Source organism: Pundamilia nyererei, unplaced genomic scaffold, assembly GCF_000239375.1.
Source record: "Pundamilia nyererei isolate P.nyererei 1_Seehausen unplaced genomic scaffold, PunNye1.0 scaffold00460, whole genome shotgun sequence".
NCBI lineage: Eukaryota > Metazoa > Chordata > Actinopteri > Cichliformes > Cichlidae > Pundamilia > Pundamilia nyererei.
In genome coordinates, this window is record NW_005187861.1 from 60,337 (window position 1) to 73,578 (window position 13,242).

Sequence of the window (13,242 nt, forward strand, 5' to 3'; positions counted from 1 at the left end):
GAAATGTGTCCTAGCGTCTGTAAAAAACTGTATTAGGAGGAAGGAGCTCATGTCTAAGTTTCTACCCAAAGCTTTGATCTTTTCTAATGAGTTTGTGTTTTGGTTTTAGTTTATTTTCACTCAGTTTACAGAGTGGTTTTGCTCATTGTGTTGTGTAGTTAATGTTTAAATTTCATTAGTGTCAGTGTTGTTTGTGTGTTTTTAATGATTATAAGGAGGCTGTTTGTCAGCCTCTTCAGCCTGATTTCCCTAAATGAACTAACAGACTAAAACTAAGGACATTAGTTTTATAAATACACAATTTTTTTCCAATTTTTTTTCAAGACACTAAATGTAATTTTAGGTAACTGCAAGGTTATTTTAAAAAATATTTTTCCCCAAACTGTTAACTTTGCCTCACGGTCTCTGAAATGCATTTCCTTAAGCAGTACTTCCTGGCAGAAGTCTTTAAGGAAGTCAGGATTTTAAGCAGTGAGTCACAAACTTGAGCTGAAGTACAAAATTAACAAGTTTGGGCTTGAAGTGATCTCAATCAGCACCTTTTTCAAATAGAAACAGTGCTCCTTGTGCCCTGCTTGCTCCTGATCTTGTGATGTAAAAGACTTTATCATCCCTTTTTGGATTTCAGCGACTCATAAAGATCATTGACAGTAGAAGATCAAAGAAAGACAAAGCTCACAGGCCCAAGTTGAGAAAAATGCATATACCTTCCAGTTTATTATGTCCATAATGATGACATAATGTTTCCATCATGCAGAGTTTTCAGGCATTAGATAAAATGACTGTGGTGTCGAAATTGTCTCACTTCTGAGCTGGGAACAACCTTGTAAACTAATAAATGTGGTTTTCAAACTTCAGGTTCCAAACAGCTTCTCCCCAGACTTGGTAATAAGTCCAGTCCAGATGAAGGATGCTGGTTTTTACATCTGCAGAGTCAACTGTGGAGATGCCTTTGAGTTCAGCCACTGGGCTCAGGTGGATGTCCTGAATGTCACCTTGTGTTACGGTAAGATTGTGCAGGTTTATATTCAGTAGATCTGTCCAAAAATCATATTCAGTTAAGGTGATGTTTGATGTTACAGCTCTGATTGTTAATATTTAACATCTCTGGGCTTTAGGAGTTGAATTACATCACTGTCTATATGCTGTCCGCTGTGTGGATAGAAGAAATTCACCTCATGAGCCATGACAAAAACTGAAAGAGACACAGTTTAAATTAAAAGTATTAACTGAAAAGAGGTTATGAGGTCAGTGTTGTCAGCATCTCAGCAGGTGGAGTTAAAATGGTGAGTGTAAGAACGGGGATTGGGAACTCAAGGGCCGGTGTCCTGCAGGTTTTAGATATCATCCTGGGTCACCACATCTGAATCAAACAATTAGTTCATTACCAGGCCTGTGGAGAACTTCGAGACATGCTGAGGAGGTAATGTAGCCATTTAAATCAGCTGTGTTGGATCGAGGACACATCTAAAACCTGTAGGACACTGGCGCTTGAGACCTGGAGTTCCCCCACGCCTGGTGTAAGGTGTTGTACTATGCAAAACTATATTAAAAGGTTGAAGCAGGCAAAACAAGTAACACAATGCTGGGTAGATAAGAGAGAGAGAGGGATACAGCTCAAATGCTGGAAACTGACCAAGTGCTCCCATTTGCATTGATTGACTCCGCCTACCAAAAAACCTCCAAAAACACATCAACTCTGGCCAAGACAGGAGGGCTGTCATGAGTTCTTACTGTTAGAGAAAGGGCCTTTTTTGTAGAGCCGTTGGTAATCTTATCTCCAGTTAAAGCTAAAACATTGAAGTTTCTTTAGCAGCGTTTGTGAATGGCTTTAGCGTGATGCAGAAGTGATTTTGTAATTCCTGTGGTTAATTGCTGTGGTTATTAGCATAAATGCGCTAAATATTAATTCTGCGCTACAGCTGCTCAGCCAAGAATCTCAAGAATCTAGCGTGTGTGCGAATTAGCGCGGTGTTAAACACTGCACTCTTGTTACATCACAATTGTTACAGATTAGTTATAAGACCAAAAGCTCTTGTCTATTCAATGCAAAGCAGCAGTGATTGACAGTTTGTTGTTATATTGTTTGGATAGCAGGCGAAGTATTTCATAATCCAGAGCCACGCCTGCTGGTACACATCTTGAATGTGTGGTACTAGAGAAGAAGTTTAAGTGTGGAATTTAAATCCTCAAAAAAGGACCAGTGACTGTGATCGTTCTGACCTGATGCCTTGCAGTGTGCGCTAGCTATATACTGTGCACATAGCTAGCACACTTGCAATATTTAATACATATGCTCTTCAGATGTTTGTCTTTTATGAGTTTTTGTTTTACTTCCTTCCAGCTACCCTGTGCTCCTGTGCTTGGAATATGAAAATAACATGGATGCTGTGACGAAGATGTGGCCTTATTGCTCAAAGCTAATAAATGGCACACTACAAGCTTTTGTCACTGTAAAATAGCTTTGCCTGATTTGGTTGACTGTTAATAAAAATAACTTTCCCAGCTAACCTATATCCCTCTTTGAGGACAACAACCAACAGTTGCAACCTAATAATGTACTAGTAATTAAATAACATAAAAAACGGTATGCAAAATCTTGCAGTTTACACAATTAATCAGAAGTTTCTTTCTTGGTGTTGTGTACAAAGGTTTTCTCCAGTATTCCAACATTTTATTCTGACTTTATGTAGATTTTCTCCATTGAAAACAAATGATTCATCACTGAGATATTGTTAGTGTTTGAAGCTCACTGACCTCAGTTTCCTGTTCTTTGTCTGAACAGGACTTGTTTATTTTTGCGGGACCTGAAACTCTGTCACTTTTTCCAGCTCAAATGGGAATCCTTTAACGGATGAAGAATACGTTATGCAGTGCTGTGTGTAATTGTCTTCTTTCCTCATATCATCAGGGCAGAGTTATCACTTTTTAGATGGTCGACAAAAGGTGGTGATCCAGCCTCAGTCCCAGCGGCTACATGTTGGGGAAGATTTGCAGCTGGAATGCGGAGCCGTGGGACGGCCGATTCCTCGATACCAGTGGCACAGAAATGGAGTCCCAATTCCGAATTCTACAAAGAGGAAACTTATGGTGAGAGGATATGGGAAGAAATGTTTTTCTTTTATTGCTTGTGTGTGTGTGTGCGTGTGCGTGTGTGTGTTTTGAGACATTAAAACTGTTGTGGCATAACTGTGTGTATATTTCAGATTCCTCACGTGATGCAGGAACAACAAGGCAGATATCGCTGTGAGATCAGCAGCAGCTCTGAGAGAATGTGGACCAATGAAGTTGATGTTGTGATAGGTATGTCACACTTGAGGACATTTTGTTTAAAATTACTATTGAACCAGTTTCATTGTCATCATATTTGAGCGATTATTTGCCTCTGTTCTTAACTGAAAGCACCAAGGATATCAGTCCAGATTTCAGGGGCAATGGAGTGCTCTGAAGGTAGAGTTGAAGGCACTGGTGCATGGTGTTTTAAATTGGGTAACAGTTAGCAGGTGTTAGCTGCATGCGAATGGAAATCACAACTTCATTCAGATTGCATGTGGATCGTGGTCTTGGATTATTCTCACTAATCAGCACAAAACTCACATGCATGCTTTCTGATTGTACTAAAATCAATCCTTCCTGTCATCTTTAATGCATTTCATATTTATCTGTGGTACTTACTGAAGTGATCCAATTCAACCACTCATCGTGTTTCTCTGTCTGTGTGACAGAGCTCGATTGCTGTATGGGGGAAAATTTCTACAGCACTAAGTTGTGGTTACGTGTCCATTACGTGTGATGATGACTGTTGCAGTCCCACACTCAGCATCCTTTGACTGTTACAAATACTCACAAAGAAACATTTAGACCACCAAATAGTTTCTGTGTATCATTCTTTTGTTTTTTCAATTATTGTGGTTTTTGTGGCTCTGTGGGTCATGCTAATTTTGTACTCTCTACTTCAGTTGTAGAGATTGAGGGGAACTAGGAGTGACATGACACAGTGTTTGCTACTGCGGGGGAAAAAAAACAACCTACGAGCTTCCAGCATCATTTAAAAAGTGTTTACTCATTTAAACAAGTTGTTTTTCTGGCCAGCTTGGAAGTAAAAAAAAAAAAGAAATCTGTGTAAAAATGTTTCTGAAACACATCATTTAAATCCAGTGGTGTAGTATCCCACTCTGGACCACTATGAGAACAGTTGCAAGCCATTTTAAGTTGAATGCTCAGTCACATTTATTTGAGCTGAATCAGAGGGGAAAATATTACTTAAATACTGAAACAATAAATGCTTTTTGCTCACTGTTTCATGCATCTGTTTGCTTCCCCTGAATCTCTGTAGAGTCTATAAATGAAATGTAGACAAAGAGCAGACTGATCGTGTGTCCTTGTGCACAAAGAGATGTTAGCAGATTACCTCAGTGTTGGTTTTGGTCTTTTCTTTCTTATTAATTCTGAATATTATTACTATTACTTTTATTACTATTAAGTTTCACCCTTTCCTTTAACTAATCAGTTTTGTACACTAAACTTGAGTGATAATGATATTTTTTTTCCCTAGATGACATTTACGCCATTGGAGAAGGTAAGAGGAACCACGCGCAGCAAACACAGACATCAAATATTTCTCTTAAACAGCACTTCCTATGTTATACTTGGCTTTGTGTTGACTTTCTTGTTGTTTTTTAGGTTCCAATGAATTCTTCCTAAACAGTATTCCTGAACAACTTTATGGTGAGTGTCTTTATGCAGGACTGATGGCTGGTGCACAGTTCCTCTACTTTGCATGTGCGATACTACTGCGATCAGTTTCAGTCTCAGTACTTACGCCAACACAAAGATGTGAAACCTTCTTGTAGCACAGTGTTAGCAGCCACACACAAGGACAAAATAACACTTTGCAGCATCATGCACTAAACACCAGAGAATAACACCCACTAAAAAAAGCTACTCACCAAAAAAGGAAAAGCTTCACAAAAGGCTGGCGTGTTTTATGACATCAGCGTGATAATAATGTCACTGTTGTATGAAACACTTCCTTCCTTCCTCCCTCCCTCCATTTCTTGGTTATTATGATTCTTATCATCTCTACCTCAGTTTCTAGTTTGTGCAAACAATGAACCGCAAATGCTGTGAATGTATGTAAATTTCCCGTTTCTTCTGATGGATGTTTTTCTTGCTCTAACATGTACTGTGCAGCCATGCAAAAAAAAATAGGAACTGCCATTGGAAATCATTGTTTATTGTAGTCTAACTGAACAAACGATCCTGTGCAAAACAGTACCAGCAGATTTACTCAAATAAGGACAGGAAAAAAACATGGACTTTGTTGTCATTTACATGATATTAAAAGTAAGCAAAGCAGATGAGTCGTATGTGGGGAAAAAAGGAAAGCCCCTGCGTTATAACACCTTTAAACCGATACTACTTAACGTCATGTTCCAGTGAACTTTGCCTTTGTTCTGATGTTCGCTACACACCTGTAAGGTTTCATAACTGGATTTTGCACCGTTGTCACACATGTCATTTTATTTTTCAGTTATTTTCTGTTTCCACTTCACTTTCCAGTTCTGAAACCATGTATGTCATTGATTTTTGGATGGTATTCCTTTTATTACATTCATCATTTTCTCCCTTTCATGTGTTTGGTCCCAGCAACTGACAAAGTGGCCCTGCTGATCGGAAACCTGTCTTACCAGAACCACCCGCAGCTTAAAGCTCCAATGGTGGATGTTTATGATCTCACTAACCTCCTGCGGCAGCTAAACTTCAAGGTGGTTTCGCTACTAGACCTCACAGAGTCAGAGATGAGAAATGCTGTAGATGAGTTTCTACTGCTGCTTCACAAAGGAGTCTATGGTACGTTTGCATTTGACTTACCTCTGAGCGGTTTGGACCATTGTTTCAGCCCAGAAGGTGACAGAAATATACGGATCCCAAAACACAGCATGAAAGAGAAACACTACCATTTTAATCCTTCTAATCTAAGCATAAACAATATTTAGATAAAATAAGAAAATATAAATGAATGCATAGCATTTTCAAGATTATTTATAACTTAACAAATGTTATTCTAATTAAATAAACATTAAATAACAACAGTAAAAAAAAGCTGTATGCAACCAGATCTTGTATCTCTCAGCTGCCTGACTGAAATGCCGACTTTCCTCTTTAGGTCTGCTGTACTATGCTGGTCACGGATATGAAAACTATGGAAACAGTTTCATGGTGCCAGTAGATGCTCCAAATCCGTACCGCTCAGCCAACTGTTTGTGTGTGCAGAGCATCCTTAAACTGATGCAGGAAAAGGAGACGGACCTCAATGTTTTTCTGCTGGACATGTGCAGGAAGAGGTGAGTGCTAGAGTCATTCAGAAAAAATCAAGAGAACACAGATCATCACTGTATAACACACAGTCAGTTAAACCTCCGGGGTATCCGTCTGTCCTGCTACAAAGCAGGAAACATTGTGAACCCATTTCAAAAATTGGTTCAAATAAAAGTGATACCAGTGGCACTGAGCAGGTAACAAGAAGACATCGCCCCCAAAAGGAAAGGTTGCACAAGTGGCCGTTACTGACCACTGCTATAACTGCATTGAGGCAACAGTTTTGGTGCTATATAAATAAAATTGAACTGAATTGCTCTCTCCTCGTCCCTCCTGACTGATTCTCTCTAGTTTTGGTGTTTGTTAGTGGCATTGTCACTGCTCATACCATGAGATGGTATCCACAGCCCATTCAGGGTGCACAGGTAGTCCACCTTCTCCAGGATGGCACATCTGCATGTGTCATCACAAGAAGGTTTGCTGTGTCTCCCGACACAGTCTCAAGATTGTGGAGGGTGTAGCAGAAGATTCACACCGAGCACATGTGACAAAGTATCTGGAGACACCTTGGTGAACAATATGCCTGTAACATCATCCAACATGATTTGTTTGTATTGGGTCAGTGTTGGTCTGGGGAGGCATATCCTTTGAAGATCAGACCTAAACATGCTAGCCAGCACTACACTGATTGCTGTTTGGTATGGGGATAAAAGACCATGTGTCAAATTAAGCTACGGACTATCCAGGAGCTCTCGATGTCCTGATCCAGGTCTGTGAGAAGATCAAACAGGATGTAATCCGGCATCTCATTACGAGCATGTACGTCGACCTTCAAGACCCAATGTCTGCTTTGAGTGTTCCTCTAATTTTCTTTGAGCACTGCATATATTCAGTTTTCTTTAAGAAAAGGACAGTTAGGAAACTATTGTCTCTCTAGCTTAAAGTTTAGAAAGTATCAAAATTTTACATATTTAATTTCAGGAATATTCACGATGACAGCACTTCAAACGTCGTCCTGAGGGTTACCGCCAACATTGTCTTTGGATATGCTACGTAAGTCCATAAATTAACTTCATACATGGTTTTGGTTTCCCAGATATGAAATGTTGAATTATTTGTTTGGCTGTTCAGGTGCCAAGATGCAGAGGCCTTTGAGCTAAGCTCCACCGGCTTCACCAACGGTGTGTTTGTCAAGTTTCTGAAGAAGCGCCTGCTGGATGACGAGAAGATCACTGTGGTGCTGGACAGAGTCGCCGAGGGTAAGAAACAACACAAAAATACAGCATATGCTAACATCAGAGACAATGTAGGAAGCACTTAGTTAAAAGATGATCAGCAGAGCATTTTGAATCCTTTGGCAAAATTAAAATTAAATTGCATTTCAGTTACTGTGTTTCCTGCAGGATGTGTTTCAGCGGTCAGTTTGATGAAAAGAATAAAACAATTTAATTAAACGTATTCTGCTTTCCATTATTCTTCCATGCTTGTTGGCTAATGGAGTTTCCTTCAAGGACCCACAAGTTTATGATCCATTAGCTTTTGTTAAATTAAAAATCCAATGCCTCTCAACTCCCAATGCAATGTTTTTAATCTGATTACGTTTCAGGTCATGTAAGGATGTTTTGGCTTTTTGTGTTATAATAACTGCATACTGTCTGATTTATGTTTTGCGCACAGATATGGGCCAGTTTGACGCTACAAAGGGGAAGCAGGCTCTGGAGATCCGCAGCAGTCTGTCGGAGAGGAGAGCGCTGACGGATCCTATTTTGCCCGGAGACAGCGCTGATCTCGCTCATGCCCACAGCCGACAGTGGGCAAAAGCTCACGGTGAGTTTAGTACTAGAGATTTAAAGCATTTTTTTATATGTTATCTCTGCTTGGAAAAACCCTGTTTGCCTATGGCAGCTCAGAACTGGAGGCTCAGTCAGATTTTTACATCCATCCATCCATCCATCCATCTTCATCCGCTTTGTCCGGGGCCGGGTCGCGGGGGCAGCAGCCTAAGCAAAGAGGCCCAGACCTCCCTCTCCCCAGCCACCTCCTCCAGCTTATCCGGGGGAATACCAAGGCGTTCCCAGGCCAGCCGAGAGATATAATCTCTCTAGCGTGTCCTGGGTCTGCCCCGTGGCCTCCTTCCGGTGGGACATGCCTGGAACACCTCACCCAGGAGGTGCCCAGGAGGTGTACGTTTACAAATGGTGAAAAAGTGCTCAGCTTATACTGGTAGAAACTTGGTCAAGGGGCAACAATCAGTAGAGTGAGAGACGCACCCTGTAACAGCCACGGTGCCTCTTCTAGTATTTGCCCCTACAGTGGAGAAGTCATTCGCTCTTACTGTTGTAAATCTTGCTTTCACAGTGTCTGAGGGGGACCCAGTTCCTCTAAATATTGTCCCAACCTGTTAGGTTTCTCACTTTAAATGCTGCTTTTTCTTTCGTGCCTGTTTTATTTGTGGCATTTGAGAGAGAAGCAGTGAAAGCATTCAGTATTTTACAAACTAAGACATTTTTTGGTGAATGAGTGATATATATTTGACATATTGTTGTGTTAGTCATTATTTAGTTGTACTAAAAGGACTGTAATGCATATTTAGCATTTTTCTTTCAATTCTTTTAGGCACAAGGGCAATGTAAAAACAAAAAACTATTCACACACACACATGATTAATAATAATAAAGCTGTTATTATTAATCTTTGGGACATGGGAGTCAAAGTTTTTCAGTTTTCATTTTAAGTAAATGGTTACAGGTGGACTTTCGGTCAAATGTATGCAAACTTAAATGTATGTGAGTCTAAATTCGTCTCTGTATTTTACTGCAGAACTTCCTGAGAGTATGTGTCTCAACTTTGACTGCGGCGCTCAGATTAAGTTGGGCTTCGCTGCGGAGTTCTCCAATGTGCTCGTGATTTACACTCACATCGTTAAGAAACCTACAGACATGTCCTTCTGTCAAGCACACGTCACTGACTTCTCACAGGTATGCTCTCATGAATCTGAAAGCAGAACATACATTTGTATCTGTCTATCACTAAGCAGTGAAGGAGAAGTTACACCATAAGTGTCTGTAAATATGCAACTTTTTCTGTTTGTGAAAACTCCCTTAGGACCTTGATGTAGATCCTAAATTGATGAATAGAGAAACTCCAGAAGAGACAGGGATCTACCTCCTGTCCAGCAGTCTGCCGCAACACTGTCTCTACACCAGACTCAGCTCACTGCAGAAGCTTAGGGTAAGAATTATAAATATTTACAGTATATCGCTTAGTGTGCTAGATTTCGGAGCTGGACCTAACTGGAGGAAATATAGAGTGCTGGATCCAGCTAACATCATGGTTAATTTGAGGTCTGAGACTGGTGAGCTGATCGGAGCGTAGTGGGATGTGTTTCATGGAGTTTTAACTATACTCGCACTTCCCAGGCCACAGTGTGAATGTAACTGGCTTTTTTCTGGTTGATGGATAAGTTGATCTGAGGAGTAGGAATAGATGTGGAGATATTACACAAAGGGTGGAGCAATCCCTAACGTGTGTCTGGATATTAAGCTACCAGCTGTGGAGTGCATTCATGTTACTTGCTGAGGGAATTATATCCTTTCAATCCTGTTGCTGTTTGAATTCAGCTTGAATTTAGTTTGAATGAGTACACATTTGCTATTCTTTCCATCAGAGGTCATCCAAATGAATAACTGTGATGAATGTTTATGGAAAATTAATGATTTCTCCTGACCACCTTCTGCACCACTTAATGGATAGGCAGAGAAGCTTTGTATAACATCTGTAACATCTGCTCCGCTGCTACATCGACATCTGCGGATAATCTTTACTCTTCAGCTATAAAAGATGATGGTTAATGGTCAGGGTCACAACATGTTGATGTCAGAGATCAACGAATGTAAAAATCAAATTCGTTGAAAATCAAATAGGATTTTCACATGTGGATCTTCTAAGAGGCTGAGAGGCATTATGAAATGCTGTATTTGTATAGCGCTTTACACATTCAGTCACCCACCCATTCACACACTGGTGATGGCAAGCTACATGTAGCCACAGCCACCCCAGATTATGATTTATTAAGATCTTCTCCTCTTGCTAATCCTCGCTAATCTCTGATCTAATAGATATAGTGATGTTTGCGTGTGTAAAGGAAAAGTCATTAAACTTTTCCTCTTGTATAGATAAACTATTGAATAGTTGACACATAGAAAACTTATAGGATCACTGGAAGTAGGAGGATTTACCTGGTCACCATAAAGTTTATTCACAGTTGTTAAGATGATTTATAATTCAGAAATTATTTGATGTGGTTTCATTTTGTGCTACAACAGCTTTGAGTGTAGATTAATACAACTTTTTGTGTGCTAACACCTCATGCAACAGGAGGAGCTGGTCTTCACCGTGTGCCTTCAGGGAACCTTCACTGCTATGGACGACGATCATCCGATCCACTGGACGAAAAGCGTCAACATTGGAAAGCCGCTGATAGCCCGACTGGATCTCCACCGGGCCATGCGGCGAAACAGCTGCCTGCAGACCTGCCTGATGCCCCACAGTCCATCCCACAGCCCCTGTCACAGCCCTGGACCCGAACACCGCCACCACCTCTATCACGGGTCACACCAGGCCCAGGACTACAACCGCCTCTCCCCGCAGCATCGCTATTTGGACATCGGTGAGCATCTGCAGGGCGCAGTTGGAGGCTGCGGGGATATCTACTATGAAAATCTCAGCCAGTGTCGCTATGACCCACCGTACACCTCCGGTGGGCTTTCGAGCTCACCAGGCAGGCTCAGCATTCCCATAGAGACCACAGACGACATCAACGAGCTGCAGACTGTGTTCATCAACAGTCTGCAGCTACAGCCACAGTGAGACAGAATAGAAGCTTTAAATGTCTGTAGTTCTGAATCTATATTACTGCTGCTCTTGTTGTTACATATTTCAAATGTATATTTTATACATCGGTTGTTTCAGAAAGTGTTATGCTGACCTTTGTAAATCTGTTTTGAGAACTGAAAACATGTATTTGAGTAAACTGACTAATAGGTCCTCATGTAACAGTATTTCAGAGACTTAAAAATAGAGCTGAAACTATTTTTCTTAGCCAGATGCATTTAAACTACAAACTAGGTGGGCATTAAAATAAAAACGGTACATGGTATGCATTTTATCAAATAAACCTGAGAAAAAGAGGTGGTTTACATCCATGTTTGTATTCCTGTATTTATAATTATTACTTATACATTTGTGACTTGGCAGCTTTTTTGTTATTATATATGAAGGTTAAGGGTGGTGCAGTGGTTAGCACTCTTGCCTCACAGCAAAAGTCTTGGGTTTGAATCCACCAGCTGGATGAGGAATTTGTGTGTATTTTTATGTTCTCTCTGCTTTCACTGTGTAAATATATGAATGGGTTAACTGGTGATATATCATTACAGCCATCAAATACTGGTTCAAAAAGTATAATATTATTTTCCTCTGAATTGTAGAAATAGCATAAATTGGAAATAATCTTATAGTGGATCGCCCTTTCCTTATTTTATCTTACATATATACCATTAAAGTATATGGCCGTCATTTATAAAGTGCTTTACAAACCTGAACATTACGGCTAACCCTGGATTTTCCTGTTTGAATGCAACTAGCCAAACAGCGAAGAGCCACTTACTGCTGAAGAGACAGAGTGAAAGTAATCCCATTGTTGCAATGGGAGACAGCACAGATGTGATCAACTTAAACTGAATTTTAGTTTTAGTGACCTTATTTTCCTCTGCGTTATCGATTCTGTCACTAGTTCCGGAACCAACCAACCACACGAGACTTTAACCCCTTAGTTATTAAACCTGGCTTCAGTTTCTGAGAGTAGGGCCCAACAGTGCAGCATTTCTTGTCCCCTTTAGTCATGACTTCTAATTAGTATAGATCACTTTATGTAGAGTGCAACACGTGGTTACAATCAAGTAACTTATTAGAATTTAAATCCATCCATCCATTCATTCACTTCCGCATATCCTTTGCTGGAGTGGAGGGGTGCTGGAGCCAGCTGTCATAGGGCGAGACGCTGGACAAGTCGCCAACAGTGCTAACCACCATGCTAACCACCGTGCTGCTCCAAAATATTCATACTTTTGGAGTGGGAGATCGAGTTCATAAGTAACGTTTACAAGGCGTGTGGCAGGTAGTCACTTGAGTATTGTTTTTAATTTGATTGTGTGTGTTACTGGGAAGTCATATAGGGCTGGTTTACTATAAAACTTGGAGCTGAAAATGAGCCTTAAAGTACCTTAAACATATATTAATGACTCATGTTTGTTAATTTCTACTACTGATCTCTAACAATACACCTGAAATCAAAACAATCAAACCAACAAAAAAAAACAACCCCAAAAATTAGTTACCTATGTTTTTCTGTTTATTTTTATTGACCCCCTCAGGATGGCAGCAGAACACCTCTCTGCTGTCAGCCTCTGTCTCTGAGCCCACTGCTCTCGAACTCACTGCCTTACATTATGAGCCCAGCTTACACCCTTCTATAGCAGAGGACTTTTTTTAGCCTCTGTCTTGTTAATGAACCATGAAACTTTCCAAAAGTGTTCCACTCCAGTGCCTTTCCTGGGATTTCTGCCACTGTTCACATTATCACCCCCAAGTTGGTGTTGCTGCTTTAGGCCTTGGCCTGATGCTGAGACATCACTGGCTGAGGGTTCACACAGTCTGCTGCACAGTTGATTGATATTCGCTAATTAAAAGGCAAGCTTTCCCTATTTTTATCTTTTTCTCATTCCTTGACTGTATAATGCCCTGTGTGAAATAGCGCCCTCCTGAATCTCATGTGGTAAATCAGTGGTGAAACATGGCCTAGCACTCCAGGAAGCCTGGCCCAGGCCCAGTTTGCCTCTCTTAATGAATAAAAATAAATTGTTT

At 40.5% G+C, this 13,242-nt stretch overlaps 1 protein-coding gene across 4 annotated transcripts in view; it reads left to right on the forward strand.

Annotated features, from left to right (window-relative positions):
* Positions 1-11,510, forward strand: part of malt1 (MALT paracaspase 1) — a 15,535-nt gene extending 4,025 nt beyond the window's left edge. For 3 of the 4 annotated variants that reach the window (XM_005753735.1, XM_005753733.2, XM_005753734.2), the window contains exons 5-18: positions 859-1,006; positions 2,912-3,090; positions 3,207-3,303; positions 3,403-3,450; positions 4,556-4,579; positions 4,684-4,728; positions 5,650-5,853; positions 6,170-6,347; positions 7,303-7,374; positions 7,453-7,580; positions 7,999-8,148; positions 9,142-9,299; positions 9,427-9,552; positions 10,699-11,510. In XM_005753735.1, coding sequence (XP_005753792.1) covers positions 859-1,006; positions 2,912-3,090; positions 3,207-3,303; positions 3,403-3,450; positions 4,556-4,579; positions 4,684-4,728; positions 5,650-5,853; positions 6,170-6,347; positions 7,303-7,374; positions 7,453-7,580; positions 7,999-8,148; positions 9,142-9,299; positions 9,427-9,552; positions 10,699-11,190 — 2,049 coding nt within the window. In that variant the 3' untranslated portion in view covers positions 11,191-11,510. The remainder of the gene's footprint in view (positions 1-858; positions 1,007-2,911; positions 3,091-3,206; positions 3,304-3,402; positions 3,451-4,555; positions 4,580-4,683; positions 4,729-5,649; positions 5,854-6,169; positions 6,348-7,302; positions 7,375-7,452; positions 7,581-7,998; positions 8,149-9,141; positions 9,300-9,426; positions 9,553-10,698) is intronic. The other variant, XM_005753736.2, reaches the window with a different exon arrangement.
* Positions 11,511-13,242: the final 1,732 nt, after the last annotated feature.